Source organism: Barbus barbus (assembly GCF_936440315.1).
Source record: "Barbus barbus genome assembly, chromosome: 30".
Taxonomy (NCBI): Eukaryota; Metazoa; Chordata; class Actinopteri; order Cypriniformes; family Cyprinidae; genus Barbus; species Barbus barbus.
The window spans coordinates 26682783-26708910 of NC_136758.1; the positions used below are offsets into that span (position 1 = coordinate 26682783).

The following is a 26128-nucleotide window of genomic DNA, read 5'->3' on the forward strand; positions in this document are numbered from 1 at the left end:
AAAGGAGAAATCTTCATCAGTCTTCACCAGAACCTGGTCTGCACCAAGCTGAATGAGATTTGACGATATTTAGGTCTGTTCCTCACTTAAACTATCATATGATTTCTGAAGACTTGAATTTAGTGAATGGACTGATGTGTTTCTGTCCTTCACAGACATGGTTTGAAGATGAGGAGCAGCACAAAGATTCATCAAAACATCTTTTGTGTTCCATTAAATAAAGAAACTCAGGCATGGATTGAAATGAGGGTGAGTAAACAATGAGTTTTCATTTTTGGGTGAACTATCCCTTTAAGGTGATGTAAGCAGCCAGTTCTGAACAAAGATAATGTCTCATTCCCGTAAAAAGCAAACAAAAGGATTTGCGACTGTCAGATTTGGCACGTCCATCAGTATCTCCTGTTTAAATCTGATCGACGTTGTTGAATTCACCATTTCTATTTCTTGCATCATTCTCGCCCACTGACTTTTATCTTCAGCAAATCAGGTCTCTTAAATAAACCTACCTGTTCTTCAAATACGGATGTTTGTACAGAACATAAACCACAGCGATTCTCCATTAAAAGTCACGGCTGACAGCCAGACAGGCTGAAATAGTTGAGTTGAAGAGAAAATGCCTGGGCCGGTTTACCTGAGATCTGAGTTTGCCCCTGCGGATTGAAGGAGTTCGGCATGGCGTTGAGAGACGGCCGGGGACTCTGGGTTTGCACGGCAACTCTCATGGTGGTCTGGCGTAAACGCTCTAACTCGCTCAGGCGCTCGGAGAACAGCGGGGGTTTAGGGGGGTCTTCCAGTTTCTGTCTGTGTCCTACCGAACAATATTAGACAGAAATTGCAGTTAATACACCTACTGCTCGATTCTGACCAACTTTAAAGGGATAGTTCACTCAAAAATGAACATTCTGGCATCATTTACACACCCTCATGTTGTTGCAAACCTGTACCTGAGAAACTCAAAAAGAGATATTATGCAAAATGTTCAAGCTGCAGTTTCTATAGTGAATGGGAAAGAAAAAAAGAACCGTAAAAGTGATCCATTCTCTGTTTTATAAAGTCATATGATTGTTTTGTGTGATGAATAGATGCAAATGAGCCATACAGATTAATAACACCTTAAATTTTGGACACAGATCTGTTGCATGGTCTCAGAACGCTTGCAAATAAAGTCACGTGGACTATTTTCATCGCACTTTCATGGTGTTTTTGTCACTTTTGGTCAGTGTTTACTATCGCTGTATGGGAAATATTAGTTTTTAGAGTCCCACAATTTCTTAAAATGACATTAGAGTGAATATATTATGACAGAACTGTCATTTTTAGGCACATTTCACTCTTTGAGGTGTTTTGCAAAATGTTCTAGCTGCTCTTTCTGTACAATGAAAGTGAATAGGAAAGCAACACTAAAAACACTGTAAAACAACCAAAAAGTTGTTGGCACAAATCTGTTGTATGGTTTCAGATCACTTGCAATAAAACACGAAAGTCACATGGAGCAGACTGTATAGAAAATATCAGTTTGTGGATTCCCCAAAATATCCTAAGATGACATTAGGGTGAATAACTTATGACAGAAGTGTCATTTTTGGGTGAATTCACTCTCCTTTCAACACCCGTTTGATTTTTCTTTTTCCGGGTAATACAAAAAATGTTCATCCTGCTCTTTTTAATTCAGTGAAAGTGATTAGATGAATGGTGCCAAGCACCAAAAAATACTATTTTTCTATACTTATTCTTTTATCAAGTCTTTTGAAGTCATATGACAGCTTTGCGTGATGAAGAGAAACTTTCAGAGCTCAAATAACAACTTGTATTTGACTATTTTCACGGCACGTTCATGGTGTTTTTGTTACTTTTGGTCAGTTTCACTGTATGGAAAAGATCAGTTTGTAGATTGCCCAAAATATTCTACAATGACTTTTGAATGAATGAATAAATGATGACAGAAGTGTAATTTTTTTGGGTGAACTACACTCTTAAAGGGACAGTTCAGCAAATAATGAACATTTCAGGCGTCATCTACACACCCTCGTCTGGGTTGAAACCTGATAGTTTTGTGAGAGAAACAGACCACAATTAATTAAAATAGTCTACAGCTGAAGGCAAGATTAAAATTACAGTCTGTTCCACCCAAAAAGCTATTGAATGACTTCAGGAGACATGAAATATAGCACACGGGTTGTATAAAATACTTTTATCATCCCATTATCATAAATATTACGGTACATGCACAGAAAACATGTTTCAAGTGACATGATGACTGAAGTTTCATATTTGGGCGAACTGTCCCTTTAATGGCCAGCCAAACAATTAAACCTCGTTATTTACCAAACAGCACATCAAAACAAATGAGCAGATCAGAATTTGGGTCAGATGCATCAGCGATCTCTGGGTCTCTAATCACAGAGATCTCAGTTTTCACAATAGCGACTGGCGCACAAAAGGAGGGGAAGTAAATCGACTTTCTACCTGCCCGTGCATGCTGTTGTTTTACACCGTGGCGTGGATCCAAAAAGAATTTAGTCAAATTACACAACTGCTTTATTTCCCTATTATTCCTATCATGCTTGAAACTATGTCTGTGAGTCATGACAAAAGCATGACCCGGCAATGTTTATTCATTCATTTCCCATAAAAGAGGACCGACTCAGTCCTCTATGCTGCAATAAAGAGTACGAGTCACGCCATGCCCCCGCGTCCACCCCCTTCTCCATCACGTGAACCACCCTTTCCAGTCCATACGTAGCTCAGCATCTCCACTAAAGAACTTGATTTCATTGTAACCGCACTGTTGTGTCAATACTCGAGAAGAATATTTGTTAAAGAGGGACTTTGTGAGTCTTTTTTCCATGCTTGTCTGTCTCGCCCCGGTCGGTTGCTCTGAATGGCTGTAAAGTAAATATCACACAGAAGAAAAGAGAAACTCCTGCAAAAGCTTGGCCGCTCTCCAGTCGGTTTGAGCCAGAGCTACCTCCAATCTCGCAAAACCTGATTGTGCGCTGGAGTTCTCTTGAGCAAACACAGCTCCTCATTCACAGATGAATGTCGAGCACTTTTTGCATTGAGAGCTTGAGTAATTCCCTGAAAGTGTTCCCTCTCCCTGTACGCTATCAAAGAAGCACAATCAATAGCGCAGCTGCTGAAAAAGGGAACCGGTTTAATTTTGTTTAAGATGTATATGGCCTGAAGGTGAGCTGCTCACAAATTATCTGCCGCGTTACAAGTGACATGAGACAGAATCTGCCGACATTTTCACCAAATTGAAGTGGTTGAATAATATAAATATGGAAGCTTGTTTCTGGCATGGGAAAAATACTTTTTTTTTTTTCCCATGCCAATTTTTTTTTTTTCACAATTCTGAAAAAAAAAAGCCAGAATTCCAAGATACGAATTCGGCATTGCAAGAAAAAAATTAAAATAAAAAATCGCAATAACCGAGACGCGAGATGAAAACTAGAATATAGAGGGGGAAAAAAGAGTCGGAACTCTGAGATTTAGAATTTCGTAATTCTTACTTTTTTCTCAGAATTGTGAGTTTAAATATTACAGTTCTGACTTGCATAAATTTGGAATTGCAAGATGTTAACTCGCAATCGCGAAAAAAGAAAGATTTTAAACTCATAATTCTGTCTTTTTTTCTCACTATTCTGAAAAAGTAAAAAAAAAACTGAATTGCAGGATAAAGAATTACAAGATACAAATTTGGAATTGCAAAAAAAAGAATGCGAGATGAAAACTAGAATATAGAGAAAAAAGTCAGAACTGTGAGATTTAAACTCGTAATTGTAATTTTTTTTTTTTTTATCAGAATCATCCTGCATCTTACCGTTTAAATCTTACAGACATGAACCCGTAATTGCAAAAAAAGAAAAGAAGAAGAAGAATTGGGAATTTAAATTGGGAATTTCAAGGAAAAAAGTCAGAATTCTCAGTTTAGAGCTATTTTTGTCAGAATCGTCAGAATTGTGTGATTATAAACTCAGAATTGAGAGGAAAATTGTATTTTTTTTAATTTTTTTCATTCTGTGCCAGAAACAGGCTTCCATATATAAAGTAATGTTGCCTCAGCTGTAGTTATCAGTGCGGATTACATAATGCAAATCGCTGACGTCAAAACATCAATACGTAATGTCAAGGTCTTTGTGAGTCTATAAACTCTTTAATTGCTCAGGAGATCATTAAAGTATCAGCAGATGTTTCCTTGGGAAAGAAAACAAATTGAGACAAATTGAGAAAGCAGTTGTCAAACAATAAAAGTATAGATCTTTTTTAAGAGAGATCCTTTTTTAATTTTGATGCGAAATGAGATTTATGAACATGTATGGAGCTTTTTTAAGAGTTATAATTTTTAAGATAATATTTTAAGAGTTCATAATGTAATTTCTGACTTTTGATAGCAGACTTTGGCAGTTCTAAAACTCTGGACGGGAAACATGTACAGAAATGTTTGGTAACCCTACTATTTATGTACAATTATGGCATTTAGCAGATGCTTCTATCCCGAGAGCCTTGGATATCACGTTTAACTCTGTCATGTGTGTCTTATGAACATGTTCTGAGCACTGCTGGAGAGGATAGAAGCAAATGACTCTTGTATTTGAAGTCCAAGACTAAATTTCCAGAATGAAAAAAGGGGGATGCGAATGATTCAGCATGAACGAAAGGAAAATCCCTAATGCTCATCCTAGACATGCGGAACGCTCTTACGTTTACATCAGTGCCAAAAACATCTCTCAGTGCTAGAGCTCAAATACTCAAATGGACACATCTGCAATAAAGTAAAAAGATCCTGTTACGGCAAAAAAATTTGGATTATTAGTTTTAAGGCTGAGGAGCAAAACTTTGGGTGGGGGGGAAAGAAAGTAGTCTCTACAAAACTTCCTGGCACAGTGCTGGAATGTTATGGATGGTTGCCAGGGTGTTGTTATGCGGTTGCTAAGGTGTTCTGAATGGATTGTTATTTGGTTCTTATAATGTTGAAATCTCTTCTGCTCACCAAGGTTGTATTTATTTTATCAAAAATACAGTAAAAACCAGTACAATTTCAAATAACTGATTTGTATGTGAATATATTATAAACTGTAATTTATTCCTGTGATCAAAGCTGAATTTTCAGCATCATTACTCCAGTTTTGAGTGTCACATGATCCTTCAGAAATCATCCTAATATCCTGATTTGCTGCTCAAGACACATTTCTGATTATTATCAGTGTTGAAGACAATTGTGTGCTTCGTATTGTTGTGGAAACTGTGATGCATTTTATTTTTCAGGATTCTTTGATGAATAGAAATTTCAAAGGAAGGGCAATTTAATGCGTCGTTGCTGAATAAAAGTATTCATATATATGTATGTATGTATATTACAGATGTCAAACTTTATAGTGTAAATCTATGGAATTTTGGGGGGAGAAAAAAGCTTTGTTTGTATCACCCAAAGGAAATTTTGCTACGTGTTTTCACACAAAAATGACTAATGATGGTAAATAATACGAGCGTGTAAACGCAGTGTGGTCGTATTGCCGGCGAAACCTCCGCCTGCATGTTAAATTGCCATATGATAGTGGCGTGACCTGCAATAACACCCTGTGCTCTTTAAACACCAGCACGCTTTCAACATCAAATATCAGCCAGAGCCGTCAGAGCGCATCAATCACGCCGTGGCGACACGGGGAATAAAACGCATGGAAGAAGAAAGGGAAACATACATCCGTCTAGATTTCATTTCTTTAATTGCCGTGCCGCGGAGGGCCGACTCCTCTGAAGAGTCAAACAATGGATTATTTCACATGGCAGCTCCACCAAAATTAGTAAAGGGGGGGAAGAAAGCTTTTTAAGGACAGGACGGGGCCGAACGCCCGCTCAGTCTGAGGATCAGAAGTAGATGGAGAGGGGGAGAGAAATGGAGAAAGCCGACGGCAGCCAAGCAGCGTTGGAGGTTTGCCAGTCGCCTGTGTGGTCCGTGTGTTCAGAGCTTCAGGAAGTCAACTACGCCAAGAAGGGGCACACATGCTACTAGAGCTTTATAAATCGATGGGCCGACTGCAACAATCAGACACCATGCGAGCGTATGACTCCAACAAGCAAACTTTTATTTCAGGGCCAACCCGGATTTGTTTGAGGGGTGATCTGGGGCCAGACCGACTCGGAGCCTTAGGGTAATTGGCGGCAAACTGACAAAAAATCCTCTATTTGCCCCGTGTGCGTCGTAAATGCAGCAGGCGCAGCGGAGCCGTATGTGTCTCCAGAAGATGATCTATGTATTGATCTAGTCTGATTAGTTGCAATGGTCCCTAAAAAGAGGTCGGATTGCTCCTGTTTTGTAGTAATGACACAATTGGGGTTAATGCTCAGTGGTCAGTGTATGTGTGTTGGCGTTCATACCGTTGAAAAGTTTGGGGTCAGTATATGTTTTATTTTTTAATAATTTATAAAGGATGCATTAAAGTGAACATAACTGACTGTAAAGTCATTTATAATGTCACTAAATATTTCTATTTCAAATAAATGCTGTTCTTTTGAACTTTCTATTCATCAAAGAATCCTGAAAAATTAAAAGTATCATGGTTTCCACAAAAATATGAAGCACCGCAACTGTTTTAAACACTGATAGCAATCAGAAATGTTTCTTGAGCAGCAACTCATCATATTATAATGATTTCTGAAGGATCACGTGACACTGAAGACTGGAGTAATGATGCTGAAAATTTTGCTTTGATCACAGAAATAAATTACATTTTAACATATATTCAAATAGAAAACTCTTATTTTAAATAATAATATTTTACTGTTTTTACTGTATTTTTGATCAAATTAATGCAGCCTTTGTGAGCAGAATTTACTTATTTAAAAAATGGTATAAAATATCAAATGTGAGATATATTTATAGCATCATCTTTTCTGTTATACAGGTCCACGACACAAAAGGTACTGTAATTGTCATTCTTTTGGGTGAACTGTTCCTTTAATGAATATCAATGGGGCAATTACTAGATACAAATTTGATACATGACAAAGGATTAACAATAACTATTTACAACAGTGTGTTACACTGAGGTTCACTTAAAAGGCAGCTGACTAGTAGTAGACAGCAAGGCAGCTCACTGAGTTTTCTCATGTTGTATTCTGGGTCATTTTGACCCGAGAGGATTTTCTTTTTCCCGAAAATGCTAGTTACTGTTTTCATATTGGACTAAAACTTAATGCCTTTGCTGACACAGGATATAAGAACTCAACAAAATACGTTTTGTACTTTTTGGGGATTTTTTTCTCACCTTGTTCCACTTGCAGTGTTCCCGGTCAAAAATGGCCAGCCTAGAAAAACATTTGCTTATAAATTTCTCGTTATGCCATATTATAACCAAATATCAGATTCATTAGTTTTATCAACTTGTTTTCTTTCAATTAGCACAGTTCTTGTATTATGTAGCTTATGCAACTCATGTTTTTGAGCGAACATTGCCAGAATGATCCACAAATGTGACCACAAAAGCAGTCTTAAGTCGCTGGGGTATATTTGTAGCAATAGCCAAAAATACATTATATGGGTCAAAATGATTGATTTTTCTTTTATGCCAAAAATCATTAGGATATTAAGTAAAGATCATGTTCCATGAAGATATTTTGTAAATTTCTTACCGTAAATATATCAAAACTTCATTTTTGATTAGTAATATGCATTGCTAATAACTTCATTTAGACAACTTTAAAGGCGATTTTCTCAATATTTTGAATTTTTTGCACCCTCAGATTCCAGATTTTCAAATAGTTGCATCTCAGCCAACTATTGTCCAATCATAACAAATCATACATCAATGGAAAGCTTATTTATTCAGCTATTTTGACCCTTATGACTGGTTTTGTGGTCCAGGGTTTTTCACACAAAAAGTTGCATAAGCTCAGGTCAGTGAGGTCTATGACAAATCTGTACCAAAACAGATACAAAACCTGTGCTAACTGAAATAAAACAAGGTTGAATCCAGTATATGGTGATAATGTAGCTTAATGAGAGATTTGCAAGCAATTTTTTAAAAGCCAGCCATTAATATAAACCATTAGTATTAACACAAAATTCCCTAAGCATGCGGTATTTCCATAACTGCTAAATATCAACCACTCCACCTGGCCAATACATCGGTGTATTGATAGTCATGTGTAACTCGCTGTTGTTGTTAGAAGCCATCAGGTTTCTCTGCCAACAGCAACAGTCATGTACTTCTTCTCACATGGGGAAAGTACGAGCTGATCTTTCTTCTGCGAGCCATCCTGCGTTAGCTTTATTTTCAATGGCCTGCCTTGGCTTTTGTCTGGAGGCCTGCTGTATGTGTTTTGTGTGCTTTTACCTGTCCGAACACGCAGAGCCACGTTCAAAGAGAGAGAAACATCACAGGTTCACGGCTAATGCTCATTTCAGCAATGAACAATTAGAGCGGCTCTGCGCAAACCGCAACGTAAACAATCAGATTTCAATGGAAGATTAGATGTGCGACATATTGATTGTCAGAAGCTTTTATGCAAACAATACACTGAAACGTGTGGTGGCACAACACTGAGGCTGCAGGAGAAAGATTTATTCATTCCTTTAGCCTGTGAAAGCATTAAAGCTTCTTTTGAATACAGGACAACAGGGCTAATAAGGAAATTGGGATTATATTTATCTAATAATACAAAATTCTGGTGAAAAACCTGTTTATTTTTAAGAAGTAAAATGTGATTTTATTATGTTTTTTATATATAAAAACAAATTTTATCTGGTGGAAATTCATTTTAGTATTGAATAACATTTGTGTAAAAAGAAATACCATGGCTTGCTTTGATTAAACCTCAAAATTGCATGCAAATTTTGTAATCTTATTGGTTTATTGCAATATTAATGTGGTGTTTTTTTGTTATTTAGTTTATTTTTGTTATTTAGTAAATATGTATTTTTATTAAGAATTCTTTTTTTTATTTATCTTTATTTTTATATGCAAAAAAATTTTTTCTGGTGGAAAACATTTTTTTGTATTGATTGAGTAACTTCATTTAAAAATGAAGTTTGTTTTGTTTAAACCTCAAAATTACATGCAAATTTTAGCACAAGCAGGCAATTGCAATATCAATGTGGTATTTTTTGTTTTTTTTTGTATTTTTGTTTAGTATTTAATTTATTTGAAAAGTATTTTTAGTTTTAAATATAAAGACTAACATTTCTTAACATTCCAAAATATATTTATTTTTATTTAGTATTAATTAAGTATCATTATTTGTATAAAAAGAAATGCGTGCTTTGATTAAACCTCAAAATTGAATACAAATTTAGAATTTTATATTTATATTAGATATTTTATCTGGTGTTTTGGTTGTTTAGTATTTTTGTTATTTTGTATTTTATTTATTTATTTGTTTAAAAAACATTTTCTGGTGGAAAATATATTTATTTTTTATTTAGTATTGATTAACAAAATTTGTGTAAAAAAATATATATAGCACAAGCAGGTGATTATGATATTATGTGTTGTTTGTTGTTGTTTTGTCTTTTGTAAGTAAAAAATGCAATCAGAGACTTTGTAAAGTGCCTTTTACCCCAGGGTGCTTTATCCTTGACGTACCCTAGTGTCTCAAACCGAATGAGAAGTAAACAGAAAGAAAGTAAGAGATCAAATCAAAAAGTGTGCAAATTAGATAGAGGTGGAAAACTCCATGAGCAGAACATTTACACAATTTGCCGTCCTGCTCTCTCTATGAAATGTGTTTGGCTGAGTTCTGCATTAGTGAGACAATAGCTCTTTTCCAGCCGTCTTCATGGCAGTCAAAACACAGCGTCACGGATAATCTTGGCAAATACCTTTTTAAAAACAAGCCATGTTTTCCATCTCCCCAATGTGATGTGGCATTAATTAACAGAGCCAACGCAGGCAAAGCAGGAGACTCCAGTGTGCACTCCTCACACAGATTTACCTTTATAAGTACAAATAGTGTACAAAACTTCTGCTTCAAATGCTTTCTTATGTTTCATTGACGTTTCAGCAACGCCTAATCACAACACCGGAGCAGAAGATCTACAATACAGGCCAGAGAATAAAAATACTGTATAACTGATGAAGAAAATCATTTTAAAATGGATCATTTAATTATTAATGGTGCATCTTAAACCGCTCAACTAAAAATGTAAAAAAAATAATAATAATAATTCAAATTACTAATAAAAATTATTAATACTCTCAAAGTATAATACTATATTTTACTTTATAATGCCATACTATACTAAGCAAAAATAACATTCATTCTCAATCTCAACCATAAAAAACATTACACTGAAATACAGTATTAAAAATGTGATGTACTAAGAGCTAAAACTGAAACACAAATTAGCATAAAATAGACATTAACGTATTAATAATTAATAATACTCTCTAGATACTGAAATAAAATCCATAAAAAACTATAAAGATATTTAAAAACTAAAAAATTACAAAAACAACAAAAATAAAAAAAAAATTAGCATTACTTGATTTATAATAAACATTAACTGAAATAAATTAAAATTAAATTAAATATTTGAATTTTTAAAATTAAAAGTATAAACATTTTAATGTTAAGTAAATAACTATAAAATATACTTTTAAAAAAAAAATCTAAATATTAATAAAACTATCATTAATATTTCAGCAGAAAAACACTTTGCAAAAACGACTAAAACTTTCAAATGAAAATGAATACGGAAAATATATCAAAATTAAAATATTAATAAAAACTATATTACTATATCCTACGGAAGCGTATTGCATTCACTTGAGGAAAAAAAAATCTACTCTGTTTTTCTGAATTAACGAGTTAATTATCTCAGAATTACGAGATAATTAAGTCATTAATTCAGAAAAACAGAGCAAAAACTTTTTTTTAATGAAAAATTATCTCGTAATTCTGAGATAATTAACTCGTTAATTCAGAAAAACAGAGCAAAAACTTTTTTTTTATGAAAAATTATCTCGTAATTCTGAGATAATTAACTCGTTAATTCAGAAAAACAGAGCAAAAACTTTTTTTAATGAAAAATTATCTCGTAATTCTGAGATAATTAACTCGTTAATTCAGAAAAACAGAGCAAAAACTTTTTTTAATGAAAAATTATCTCGTAATTCTGAGATAATTAACTCGTTAATTCAGAAAAACAGAGCAAAAACTTTTTTTAATGAAAAATTATCTCGTAATTCTGAGATAATTAACTCGTTAATTCAGAAAAACAGAGCAAAAACTTTTTTTAATGAAAAATTATCTTGTAATTCTGAGATAATTAACTCGTTAATTCAGAAAAACAGAGCAAAAACGTTTTTTAATGAAAAATTATCTCGTAATTCTGAGATAATTAACTCGTTAATTCAGAAAAACAGAGCAAAAACTTTTTTTAATGAAAAATTATCTCGTAATTCTGAGATAATTAACTCGTTAATTCAGAAAAACAGAGTAGATTTTTTTTCCTCAAGTGAATGCAATACGCTTCCGTAATATCCCAATGGATACTAAAATAACACTGCATAGCACAAACTCTAAATGTTTATATTTAGTCTATTAAGTGCAATATTAAAAATGATGCTACACTCTTTATATCTATGGTTCATAAACCAGCCGAGTGAAGCCAACTTTCCCATAAACCGTCCAAATGCATTATATGTGCTGCTGTATTTAGTGGCATCTGTCTGTTTTTTAAGCTTTTCTAAGAAATGATTTAGTTTTACGTTATTTTCCCTCTCCCAGGCTTATAGAGACTGTCTTTCACGTGTCAAGCCCACCAACAAACCGGTGCTAAAGGATCAGATATCGCATAAGAATGCCGCTATTATGATGGTGTGCGAGGAACACTGGCGGCCATGGTGGTAAGAGTAACACAGGCCCTTCTCTCAAACGCCGGAGCCACTCCTCCCAGTCTATTAGTCCAAATTACTCTTAATGACCACAGTTACACGAGAGCCGCCAAATGATTACAGCAGCATGCGCTTCACACTCCAGACCGACCACCATCTCCATCCAGCCCTGCGTCTGATCACTCGCTCAAGTAACTGCGCAACAAGCATTCACTTGACTTCCCTACCTACAGCAATAATACTGATGCTTGTCCTCTTGTGTGTCTTGGCTCTCATTGGCTGAAGATAATTGGATCAGTCTCCAGTTGAATCTCGTAAGTCATATTTTCTTTACAAATGAGCAGATGTTGCTGGGGAATTTCACGCTAGACAAAATATCTGCACTTTCTCAATAGTTTAAACAGTTAGGGAAACGTGTAAGAATCAAAACATACACGCTATGTAGTTTAATCGAGCAATCTTACTTTACTGACACTCGACTACGTAGATGTGAGATGTTTTTCTCCTGAAGGCTACTGAGATCTCAATCAGGGTTATTATAATGAACTAAAACCATCAAAACATTGTTACTTTTTAAAGTAAATGTTATCTGAAATTCAATAAAATACAAAACAAAACGTATTTTGTTTCAGTTAGTTGCTGAGAAAACATTTCTCATAGATAAATTTTTTTTTAATAAAAATGACAAATACAAAACCTAATTCAAATGATTAATAAACATTATTAATACTTAATTAAACATAATTCATACATAATTATACTCTAATATAATAAAGTATAATCAATCAATAATAATAAAATTCATTCTCAATCTCAAATTGAACAAAAAAACTCAATTTAAATGCAATTAATAAATGAAATAGAAATAAAATTAGTATAAAGTAGACATTAAAATACAACTTATTCAGAGTATTAATAATTATTAATACTAAAATAAAAAAATAATAAATTAGTAAAAAAAAAAACACACAAGAAAATGACAAAAAATCACTAAAATTTAAATAAAAATGGAAATAAACTAATTTAGCCTATTAATAATAATTATTAATATTTTCAGTGATACTGAAATAAATTAATAAAAATAATATAGACATAAAATAATAAAAATAACAAAAACTCAACAAAATTACTAAAACTTTCAAATTGAAAATATAAAAATCAAAAATAATTTGAACTATTAATAAAAATATATCAGTACTCTCAATGATATTATAATAACCCTGATCTCAGTTGTTCCTCTCCTCCCTGATGGAAAATCCAGCTTAAGCTGCTAACTATGGTATCTGGTGTCTAGTTGGTTTAAGCTGGTCTAAGATGGTCTACCAGCTAGCTAATGACCAACTAGAAACCAACAACCATGATCCAAAACTACCAATGGAGAGCAAATCCAGTCTCCTGCATCTCAGATGTTTCTCCTCTGAAAATGACCCTCCTCAGAAGATCTCAACAATGTCTCAGACTCTCCAGATTCATTCTATACTGCTGCTCTGTGCTCTTACTATACTGTATGTTGGAATTTCAGCAGAAGCATGAACATTTGATGCATAAACACAACAGAGAACTCAATGAGCAACGAAAGAGCTGCGTCTGAGCAATAAGACAGATCTGTGTGACGCTGGAGCTTAATTAAAGGCCTGAATGTCTGTCTGTGTCTCTGAATGCGACTTCTTGTGTGTGTGTCTCTCAGTTTTTCTCTCTTAAGCGCAGGAGGAATGTGTAAACAGGCAGGCAGAGGCAGCTACACGACACACTCACAGGACGTTGCACAACTCGAAATGCCTCTGAATGTGTCATTTCCTGCCTGGCCACCTGCCTTCCGCTTACAAACAGCAGCATGAGAAATAGACTTCGAGATAGATAGTGTGGGATAGAAGGAAAGTAGATTGACCTGAAACATTGTTTGCTTAAAAACAAAAGCCATTAAATGACATAAAACACCTCAGCAAACCTCAGAAGAGGCTATTGTGTTCTTATTCTCTGTAAAGTAAAGGTTCTTTATTGGCATTCATGGTTCCGTAGAATCTTTAACATCCGTAGAATCTTTCCGTTGCACAAAAGGCTCTTTATCATAAAAAAAGTTATTTTAGATGATTAAAAATTGGATATTTTATGAATTATTCACCAAAATTCTTTTAGATCCTTTTCAAAGTGATCTTGTTCATTTAAAAGTCATGTTAAATGTTATTTGTTATTTATTGTTGCTTGTTATTCAAAAGGAAAATAGTTTGTAACCTTGCTCTGTCTTTGAAATGACTTTCCTTTTCAGATGATGTCACCAGTCTCTCTTATTTCTCTCATGCAGATTGACCTTTTTTGCTTTTGGACATCATTGACGTCGATTATATGGAAAGAAAAAAAAAATTATAATTTCACAAAAGAAAGAAAGTCATGTTTGAAACAACATGAAGGAAAGGAAAGAGATTTTTGAGTACATTTTTCTTTGTTGATGGACAGAGATTTCAATTTATCTGTTTATACCAGTGTTCATTGTATCATTGTACACTATTAAAAAAGAAAGTACTGGTAATTTTCTGCTTGGACATTTCCATTAACTCTAAAACACAATGCAAAATGAAAAATACAGGTAAAACACCTGTTTAAATATACAGTATATTGTGGCCGGATTTATTTATTTATTTTTTACAGTGTACTGTTATAATTGTTGCTAATAATTTGAATTTGAATATATATATATATATATATATATATATGGTTTTAATTTTAGTTTTTTAGTTTAAGCTTTTTTAGTTTTAATTTTAAGTTATAGTTAACTTAAATTCAACTTAAAAATAGGAAATGTTGCCTTGGCAACTAACATTTTTTATATTATATTTTATAGCAGTTCTTGTTTAGTTCACATAATGAAAATGGTTTTAGTTTTAACAATTATTATCTATACTTCCTAATTGATACTAATTATCAAAATAAAAAGAACTTACTCCAACTATAATTCTAGTCGGCACACTAAAACATTTGTGTTTACACCAACAGAAGCTGTGTTTGGAAGTCATGACTGGTATTTTCCTTGATAAACACTTGCACACAAAGTCAGAAAGAAAAGCTGAAGATGAATGAGGCGAGTGAGATGAAAGGCCGTCACATCAGAGATGCCCGAGGGTGCGATTAATCCGTAATGAATGAAGACCACACACTGGCATAAAGTGCCTTCAAAATGCCGCCACCAGATGTGTTGATTGAGACGAGGAGGAAAAGAAGGAAGAAAACAAGACGTTAAGAAGTCATATTGTTGGTTTTGCCACCTGAAAGTTATCTCTGAGGACGAGGCCAGTGGCAACAGCTGTGTGCCAGGCAGGTCGGCATGTGCTTCTTCTGAACGCGCCAGAGCCGGATCTACAGCAGCGCTCATCAGACTCTATGACGCCGTGTGATGATGTGAGGTAATTGATCACACGGAATGTTGATGCCGCAGTGTTGTGGGTGGTAACCAGGACGTTGCTATGGGGTTGCAAAGGTATCCTGAGGGATACAGTGTAAATTCCATTTATTTTCTCCATATTGGAATTTCTTTGTAGTGATAAAGCCTTGACTCTCATGTTTGGGTTCCCCCAAAAAAGTGTATCATTTTGGTGCTTTTTGGGAGTATTTTTCCAACCTTGTTAAACTCACGGTGTTTCCAGTCAAAAATTACCAGCCTACAAAAAATTGCTTATAATTGCACATTATGCTAATATTATTATATTTTCATCAACCTGTTTTCTTTCAAATAGCACAGGTTTTGTATAATGTAGCTTATGTACTTCAGGTTTTGAGTGAATATTGCCACAAGGTGCATAAGCTTAGATCAATGAGGTCTACGATCATTCAGTTCCACAAAGAAATACAAAACCTGTGCTAATTGAAAGAAAACAAGTCGACAAGGCTTTCCTGGCTTTCCTGTAGCTCAAATAGTAGAGCATGGCGCTAGCAACGCCAAGGTCATGGGTTCGATTCCCAGGGAAAGCAAGAGCTGATAAAATGTAAAAACTGTAACTTGAATGCAATGTAAGTCGCTTTGGATAAAAGCGTCTGCTAAATGCATAAATGTAAATGACAAGATTGAATACAAGTATGATAATATAACATAAAGAAAGATTTACAAGCTATTTTAAAAGGCCGACAGGAACACCAAATTAGGTAATGAATTTATAAAGGGTTAAAGACAGATATACTGTAATATCCAAGGTTGTTAATCGTTGGTATTTGCTTGTTTTGAAGTCATTATTTTTTAAAGAATCATGTTTAACAGTGGAATTTGTGGGTAAAAGCTACATTCCCCATGCTTCTGCGAAGAGAATCCCACAAATCACAAAATAGCAGCGAGCTCTGTCTTTAAATTCCACCAATCACAGAGTAGTGTTGAGCTCTGCTTTTAAATTCCACCAATCAGAGGGTCGTGATGAGCTGTTTTTAAATTCCTCCAATCACAGAGTTGAGGTGAGCTCTGATTTTAAATTCCACCAATCAGAGTCTCACGGTGAGCTTAGAGTAAAAATGTTGCTGTCATTTTTTATTCGATTATGTCAGTCAAAGTGCTTCATGGGATTGTAGTTTTTTCTCCTCATTACAGCAGCTAAGTTCAGAGTCTTGTACCGTTGTGTACCGTTTACCGAGTCTTGTCAGATTTTCAAATACTATTTTGAGTCAATCAAAGTTTATACTGCTGTGATTCGCCTCATAGCTGGTTGGTTTAGTTCATGGCTTATAATGCTTTAACAAAGACTTTTAAAAAATCCTTTTGGGGGAACTTCAGAAACCAACGCCACGGAAAAAGTGGGCGGGAACTAGTAACACGTTGCTATTGTGATATTACGGTGCCTCTTTGAAAGTTAATGGGTTTGCAATCATTTAGAAACATATGCTAACAGCACATTTAAAGCCTGCTGTCATATCACGAAAGCGTTGAGTAATTTCACCACCGAAAGCCAAACGGTTTGCATAAAACGTAAGCATAAGAAACATCTGCCAGTCACCATTAACAGCTGACAGAATACGATGTACTTTCATTCGATTATCCCGCCACAAAAGGTCGTCTTGTGAAGAACTTTGGCCGTAATGTCAGACTGCAACAGACTTTAATGTAAACACGCACTAAAGAAAGTCAAGCACGGCGTGTTCCTGGTTCCATTCTCTGCCACATGAAAGTAATTCATGACAGCTTGTGTGTATTTACTGGTCCTGGGGCTCAGTGTGAAAACTGAAATTTGGCAGCGTCTTCTAACAGTTCTAACTTTTAGGTAGTGAGAGCAACAGAGCAGTTGAAGCAAACGGCGCACACAACTCACAAGTCCAGACATCAACTCAGATGAAGCAGCTTCATAATTGAAGGATAACTGGAGCTTTTTGCCAGATCAGGTTCCTCTGAGAGAGAAAACACTGGGCTGTTTCTCTTTTCCATGACACGTCTCTGTTCAGTGTATCGGGAAAACTTTAAAGCGTTTCTCTTTTTTGTCTGAGAAATGTCTCAATGATTCTTATAAATCTAGCTGATCGCATAATGACCCAATATTGATGTACAAAATAGATTTTGTCTGGAAATACATCCTGACCTTCTTTACCTAAACCATAGGATGGATTATTCCTTCGATGCATCATATACAACGCTAAGAGCATGGCTGTGTTCACAATAGTATGCTTGCATACTTTTCTTAATGTGCACAGTATGTGAAACTTCTGTATGCATGGAAGGAAATTTCCAGTTGTTGAGCATCCCAAAATGCAAAGTGCTCAATTTTACATTGACTCAATCACATGGGAATGGAATATTTGCTTACTGCATACTGAATTCTATGCAGCATATACCATGTACTATGAAAGAAATTTCCAGATCAGAATACAAAATATATCATTATTTCTTATTTATTTATAATTTTGAGTGACTGTATCTCACAATGTGATTTCATTTGATATTTTAAAAGTTATTTCTCAATTTTATTTTTATTTTCTATCGCAATTCTGAGCTTATATCTCACAATTAATAAAAGGTAATTTTTAAAAAAAAAAAAATTCAATTTTGCATTTGTATATCAAAATTCTGACTTTTTCTCTGATTCTGTTTTTTTTTTTTAAATGTTTTGTTTTTTTTAATTCTGCATTTATATCTCACAGTTCTGAGTCTCACATTTCTCACTTTTTTTCCCAGGGTTGCGAGAATCAAAGTCATAATTGCTAGAAAGACAGTTGCAATGACCTTTGCTGCTTTATTTTTATTTTTATTATTATTTAGTTTTATCTGATGGTGGAAATAGGCTTTCATACCAAATACATTTTGAAAAAATATGTGGTGTAGAAACAATTTTTACTCAGAAAGTGAATTTAATTTCACAAAAAATTACAAAGAAACTGCAAGTAATGCATTGAATTAAACATCACATTTTGAAGTAGAAAAATGTAAATAGTATTTTCTTGTAAAACATACTCCAATAATCTTTGTTTTACTTACAACATGCACCACATTCTGAATAAAGATGAACATAATCAGGTCATGTGACGTAAAATACAGTTTAAATGTTTATCATGAAATAAACCTGCATTCTATTTTAATAACATTAACATTCAGCATGTGGTAAAAAAAACATTTTTGAAGTAGTAAATAAAGATTATAAACATATTCAGTTTTTCTACATCAAAATTTTAATTCAGTGTGTTACTTGCGGTTCCTTTGTCATTTTTTTTTTTTAAATTTACTAGCAATTCCTGAGTGAAAATGGCTTCTCCATCAGTTTTCAAGAGTATCTACTGTATGTCGCATTTTTTAGATTCAATTATGTACAAATTTATAGTTAGAAAATGTTAAATAGATGTTATTCATGAACATTATGAAGTTGAGCGGGTTTAAAAACAGAAGACAGTATGCAGTGTGCTATTATTCCATTGAGAAGACGGGCAGAGCGCAGGTCAGAGGTCGAGGGGTTTATACGGGCGCTCGCTCTTAAGAGTACATTGACAGACAGACACAAGAGGCCAATACAGTAAACATTTTCACAAGTCGACCGGCTTTGACAGCACGTGTTTGTGTTTGCCTCTCGCCAAACACGCCTGCTGCTCCTCAAAGGCCGTCTTTGTGCATTGAGGCGTGCTGAATCCATTTTTAAAACAGTACCGTAACACAATCTATGCATCAATTCATGCATCAGGCCATGCCACATCAATCATCTGCTTTTGCGTGCGCTAGTCACATGATGTGTGATATTTGGGGTGGTACTCACTTCGCGGCTCCCGCGGTCCGTCCACTGTGACCTTTATGGCTCGGTGGTAAGTAGCCACTTGCGGTGGGTTCGTGAATACTGTGATTGTCAGCATGAAGCTCTTTCCTGCAAAACACAAAAAAGGTTCAAACCCGATTAATCCGCCGGACAATGTGTTGCATTCATCGCCACACGTCATTTGCATTTCTCTGCTGGTGACGGTGGGATTTTAACTGCGAGGAACTCGGCCGATTGAAAAGGCCTGGGCGCAACGGACAAGAATGGAATTAGTTTGGAAAGTGACCCTTGCTGACCATTGAATTTATCAGTTGTTGGACATGACAAATCAGAAATGCATAAAAAAGACCATGTTAGAATTCATGAACCGTGCAACTGTGGCTTTATAAAATTATTTATAAAAATTTGTATAAAGAATATGTAAAGGATGAAAATATATATTTTTAAGCTTTTAAAATATATTTTCAGTGTATATTTTGAAGTTATTAAATATATATATTAATATTTAAATATATTTTGGTTAATGTTGGATTAATACATTTATTTTATTAGCAATTTAATATTTTTATTCATATGTACTATTTTGAGTGATATTTAAATGACTTTATACTGCAATAAAGTAATGTGTACATTATTAATGGTGGATCTGGTCAGGATTTTTAATGAAGAAAATTACATTTGGACCTCTACTGTTGCTTAAAGTTTATAGTATTATTTATATATAATATTAATGTATAAATGTAAAAGTAATATATATATATATATATAAACATCACACATATATAATAAAATATATATGAAATGTATTAAATATTATGTTAAATATTTATTTAATATTGTGTTAATGTGTATTATTTTATATAATAATAATAATAATAATAATAATATAATATTAATTTTAAGAATATGTATTTATTTATAGGTATTTCACTACAAGAAAGGAATATGTTTTTTTTTCTTTTGATGCAAATAATACAAACCTCTTCTCATTTGCTAGCATGTTCTCATGCACTGCCATTTGGGTTTCCTTTTTAAAACAGCCACGAATGCACATCCACAGCAGTGAGGCCGTGCTGTTATTAGACCTTATTCTTTTATGTGTGAACATTAGAGGGTTGGGTGTGAAGGTGGGGTTCTGCGGTCACTGATTTTTCATCTTACATGACCTTTTACTGATCAACATTTGCATTTTTCGGATGAAATGTTCATAAATGTGTGAACTTGTAGTGTTTAAAATCTTTATTACCAATGAACTTCAAAGAGGTGATGCTTTCTGTCAGTAGCACACAGGAAATACTAAGATACTTCTAATGAGGCAAACTTAGCAGTTATATGCAAAGCATGCTGTGAAGTCAGGCATGACACATTCTCAGAGCCGCGATCTGCAGTAAGACAGGAAGAAGTGGGTGGAAAGGACTGACACAATACGGCCGGCAGCTACACTTGGCTTTGACTTCTTACTGTGGATTGTGCATCAGGCTGAACGGCTTCAAAACTGGGATTAATTTGCTTTGAGTAACTCTTGGAATGGGAAGAGCGTTCAAACAAATATAACGTCACAAGACTATTGTTTGAGTTTTATGCTTCATTAGCATTCATTGAGATTCACTGCCTTTGAGCGTGGAGCTCATACAGTCGAACAAAATTGGTTTAGGATTTACTTTGAAACAGTTTTCACTCGGAAATTGCTGTTTTCCCAAATAATTAAGATTTGCAAGTAGAAGAACTAAAAAAGTATGTTGTAAAACCTACTCTAATAATCCACTTCCAAAAATCGTACAAGCTTTCGACTAGGACCGCTAAACAACCACCTAGCAACCACTCAATAACTCAACATATAATTTGATAGAATATGTATGGATGCATTTCTCATATACGTGCATTTTCTACAATTGCAACATTTTTGAGTCACCAACATTCTTGTACAGTAAATGTTACACAATAATTAATTACTCATTCAAACATTCATCGAATGTGCAAGTCATCAAATAGTATATTTTCCCAGCTAACTCAAGAATGTTTTGCTAATATTCCCATTAAGTTATTAAAAGGTTGTTCCCTGAACGTTCAGAATGTCCAGTTTTTGAAATGTTTTAAAAACATTTTTTCTTGGTGATGTGAACATTAAGGGAACATTTGATCGTTTTGCAAACGTGAAGGGAATGTTACTTTTGAATGTTCTCTGAATGAAACAAATGGTAACATTTAAAAAACCGTTAGACAAAAGTTCAACTAAACTGTTTCAGGAACAAGCATTCATGAATGATGGATAAATAACGTTTGTGTGCAAATGTTTTGAGAACACTATTAAAGACCAGGCAACTTTGGATGTGTTCAAATTCAATTAAACACCATTTTATAGATTAAACAGTCATGCATTTCCAATATACATGCACTTTCTGGATTTGCTATAGTTTTTGATTCGCAGACATTCTTGTAATTATTATACAATAAGTCTGACTAAAGTAATTAGTTTTTCTATCATTAACTGAATGTATAATTAATAGAAAAAGTCATGCATTTCTCACATACACAAGTATTTTCTAGAACTGTAATATTTTTTATTTACTGACATTCCAGTTAACCTTATGCAATAAGTCTTGCAAAATGACTCTTTCTAACATAAATTGAGCATATAATTAATTAAACAGCATATTTTATAGAATAAACAGTCATGCATTTCTGGAACTCCCACATTTTTGGTTTCCTGATGTTCTTGTGCATGTTATGCGATAAGTCTGGCTAAATTAATTACTCTTTCTATTATTAATTGAATATATAATTTGTTAATTAACATTTTGGAGAAGAAAAAGTCATGCATTTCCCATATACACAAATATTTTCTAAAATTGTAATATTTTTGATTTACTGACATTCCAGTTAACCTTATGCAATACGTCTTGCAAAATGACTCTTTTTAACATTAATTGAACTTATAATTAATTAAGCAAAACAAATAATAAAAAAATAACAGTCATGCATTTCTCATATGCATGGTTTTTCTAGAACTCCCACATTTTTGGTTTCCTGATATTCTTGTGCATGTTATGCAATAAGTCTTGCTAAAGCGATTTGTTTTTCTTTTCTCCCACAGGAATCCGTCCATGAGCCCCCAAAAGCACGTTCGCGGACCCACCCGAGCCCGTCCCAGCGAGCTGATACCAAACACACACGGCGACGGGCCCTGCCCAGCGTCTAACCAACCCTGGCATCTGCCATCCATCCAACGGTTGCTGTCCAGCTGCTAAAAATATCCTAAACGCTGGCTCATTCAGAAGGGTTTTTCTGTTCGAAATTATTTCCTAAACAGAACGAGACAGACTGCATGTGAAATGCATAAAGTCCTGATCAACAACAAGCATCCCGCCCTGTCCTAACACAACCAGCATATCCAAATTCATTCATAAATGAGGGCACAGTACGTCTGAAAACACAAAAGCATTTCTGCATAAATCAAGTGTTTTGTCTCGGGAAGCGCAGTTGCTTTTGGGAACTCGAGGTGGCTTATTTTTTCTGATGTCATTTGTTTGATTGCGGTCGATCTTATTCTAATCTTCCACATCACGCCTCGTATCGTTTTCCATATTTAATTTCCTTATGCTGCACTATCTCCTCCCTGACTTCCTCTTCCAGATCCCATGTCATAGATAGAAGAAACTTAAGCCTGCGAAGGTGTGGGTCTCCATGCGGGCCAAGGCCTTGTTGACTGTGACAGCTGTGAGGAGATAACACGGATGCACACACATGCACACTGATAGCGTGTTGAGGGTGTGTGAGGACATGCATTGCTGCAGGAATGCGCAGAGACCAGCCGACCGCTCAAGAAACCACCGTCTGCACAGCCACGTCCACTCTGACTGATAACCCATACGCCAGCAAAATGAAACCACAGACCTAAGAAGTTGCAAAAGACTGATTTATAGGGCAGATTATTGGCATATTCAGGTCCAAATGGCCGATTAACTGTTTTTATTCTTTTCTTTATAACTGTCCCAAAATCTATCAGCAGCTTTGTCAATGGATGATAAATAAATCTCTTTTCAAATATTTTTCATGCATTTAGTGTAATTTAGTTATTTATTGTGTAAAGTAGTGATTAACTGATTAACTTTTTCTTTTTATTGGCCAAAGCTCATAACAATATCTACAAAACAGGATAGCTGTTGACCAATACAATACAATATAATATAAATTATGTATTATATATATATATATATATATATATAGTGTCTATACATTTCAATACATTTATATATTAATTTTAAATGTTATATATTATAATACAATATATTGTATTCTAATATATATATATATCTCAAAATATCTGTCTGAAATATGAATTAAAAATAATAAAAGAAATTGAATTGCCCAATGCAGTTTAATAATTTTAATAATAATAGCAAATACAATGTATACATTTTTTTTAAATTAAAATTAAAACTATTTTACACTTTATTTACTCAAAATGCACTATTATTATATATTTATATCTGTTCTTTTTAGATTTTGGAATTAACACTGGCAGAATGACCATTTCTGTTAGTAGTAATAAATCTCAAAATAACCAAATGTCAGACAATGTTGATGTTTATCACATTCGGCATACTGTATCAGCCATCAGCCATCAGCCATCGAGAAGCCCATATAGGTCGAGCGCACTTCCCCAAACACCTGGAGCTGCTTTGAGTGTTTTCAGTCTGTAGTTTGTGGGCGCCATGCGAGGGATTCCCTGCTGCACACCTCTGTGCCTCACTTTAAGTGCCCGTGTGGATTATAAGGGCAAGTCTAGACCGCACGCCCGAGTTTACGCAGCCTCCAGCGGCAGTCAGACCGCTCTTCTGATCTCACTGCTGTCCCAAACGCTTCAAAGACCTGTGCTCTCAATGCCTTCTTCCAACAGGATCACAAGAGCGGGATTTTGTCTTTGACAATAATTGCAAGCATATCAAAAGCAGCATTCATCCACACATAAGCAGTCTGTGAGCACTTTAAGCCCGCGTTCACGTCTTAAAGACTTTTTTTTATTTTTTTGTTGGGTGCGTAGGGTGGATGTAACAGAAAAGTATTAAATAGGAAATGCCAGTGAATGCAATATTTTGCAAAAGTTATAAGTCTTGTTTCACTTTTTAAGCTTTGGGAATACTTAAATGACAGTCTTTTTTGGAAAGCACCCTTTTTCTTTATTCTCAACATGGAAGCACTCAAATTGTTGGACGCTGATGAAAAATAATAACGCCTTTCTGTGATTCTCTTCCAATTCTGCAGCTCTTTCTTTTTAATATTTCTGTAAGTGAGGAATCTTGGAGAGTGTCCTATATTGTGTTCATGTAAAACATGCAATGTATAATTTGCCTTTTTTTAAAGGCTACACAGAAGCCATGTCTTAAATTAAAATCGATCCATTTTATCTGACTATTTGTGGTAAAACTCGACTTTCAGTCCATTTGGCTGGTGCACCGCATGCCCAAATTTTATTTCCAACATGTCATTTATTGTAAATGAAACATCTTACGTGATTTTACCCTTTTTTATGATTAAGCCAAAGCAAACGAAGCGGCCAGCGAAGAATAAATAGAATTAAAGTGGAAGTACCAACCTCTTCCACTCCTGCCAACAAATCTCAGGTCGTTGAAACGCGCCACCTGATTCTTCATGACAGCTGAGGCGTTTCGCAGCTCTGCCGAGTAGTTCTCGTCATTTCCTGCCATAACTGTCACCACCGTCGCGTCAGGAACATCTCCCAGAGCAACAACCTGAACAGAAACGGACACACTGTGACTGTCCCGCTGTAATTTACCCTGCATTTCACTGCAGTCTGACTGTTTATTCATAGACTGATGGAAACAGGCCTGCGATCCTGATTATAGGTGACTTTATGAAGGGAGACTGCCGGCCTCAGGGGGTTAATAACACAATAAATCAATTAAAACCTGCTAGAAACAAAAGCTAGATTGTTCTTAAATGTGACCTTTTAAATTGTGTATGTAAGAAATTCCACTTAAATTGGTCAGAAACATCTGATGTCAGTATAACTCAAGTACACCAACACTTTAACATCAAAAGTGATTCAGCAAAAAAATCTAAAGCAAATTTATTCAACAGAAAAATATTAAAATGTAATATATATATATATATTGTAAAAAAATTAAAATGTTATTCAAATGTAAGCATTATGAAATTTTAAATAAATATTAAAAAACATTTAGTTTATTAAAAAAATGATATGGATGCTTTTTTTCTTAAATGCTCTGTTTTAATCCGAAGGCTATTTCTTGCCTTTTTTTCTTTTTTGAAACTTAGATTTTGCTATAAAATTCAAATGATGCAGCAGCAACTAAATCTTCCTTGATGAAAATTTTAAAATTAATTGGAAAAAATTTGAATTTTTTTTTAATGTGAGCAGGGGGTTGGTTCAGCTTTACAAGCTCAAATAAATGAACAAAAGTATGTTTACAGGATAAACCAGAGCGAAACGGGTCCTGTTACTGATACTTTACATGCAGTCTGTTTGTATGAAATACTCTATCTTTGGTGAAAGTATTAATAGTTGTGTATAATTCAGGCCGTGTGATTAAACATGCATGTGTTTGTATCTATGAATAGCTTCAAATCTCTCAGATTTCACTTCTCTCTGTCCAGCACTGCAGGATTCCTCATTTTAAATATCCGTAACTACCATAAAAAACATCTGATCTGAACATGTGAATAATAATAAAAACTACTATTATTAATATTAAAGCACATGGAAAACAGGGGAAAGAAACACTAGTAAAACACTATAAATAATTTCATATATAAGTCATTACAATGAGAAAATCCTGCAGATGTTCAGGCTAAAAGAAATAAAAAGTGATAAAAGTTTGATTCGATACAAGATCTATAACCTTTCATATAGACCTGAAACTTTGAGTTCACATTTACATAATCAGTTATTATAAATAACTGCGTTTTCTTTCCTTCTCAAATTAATGTGTGTGTTTTTTAATGTAATGTTGTGTATTTATGTATTTTTAATGCTGTCTGGATCTTGGCCAGATCTTGTAAAAGAGATTTAAATCTGAATGGGACCAATAATTCCCTTGCCAAAAC

The 26128-nt window shown here is 34.4% G+C and overlaps 1 protein-coding gene across 1 annotated transcript in view; it reads right to left on the minus strand.

The window, feature by feature from the left end:
* runx2a (RUNX family transcription factor 2a) overlaps positions 1-26128 on the minus strand; it is a 38860-nt gene that overhangs the window by 11729 nt on the left and 1003 nt on the right. The window contains exons 2-4 of the mRNA XM_079385814.1: positions 24636-24792; positions 19043-19147; positions 632-808 (exon numbers count right to left, since the gene is read on the minus strand). Coding sequence (XP_079241940.1) covers positions 632-808; positions 19043-19147; positions 24636-24792 — 439 coding nt within the window. The remainder of the gene's footprint in view (positions 1-631; positions 809-19042; positions 19148-24635; positions 24793-26128) is intronic.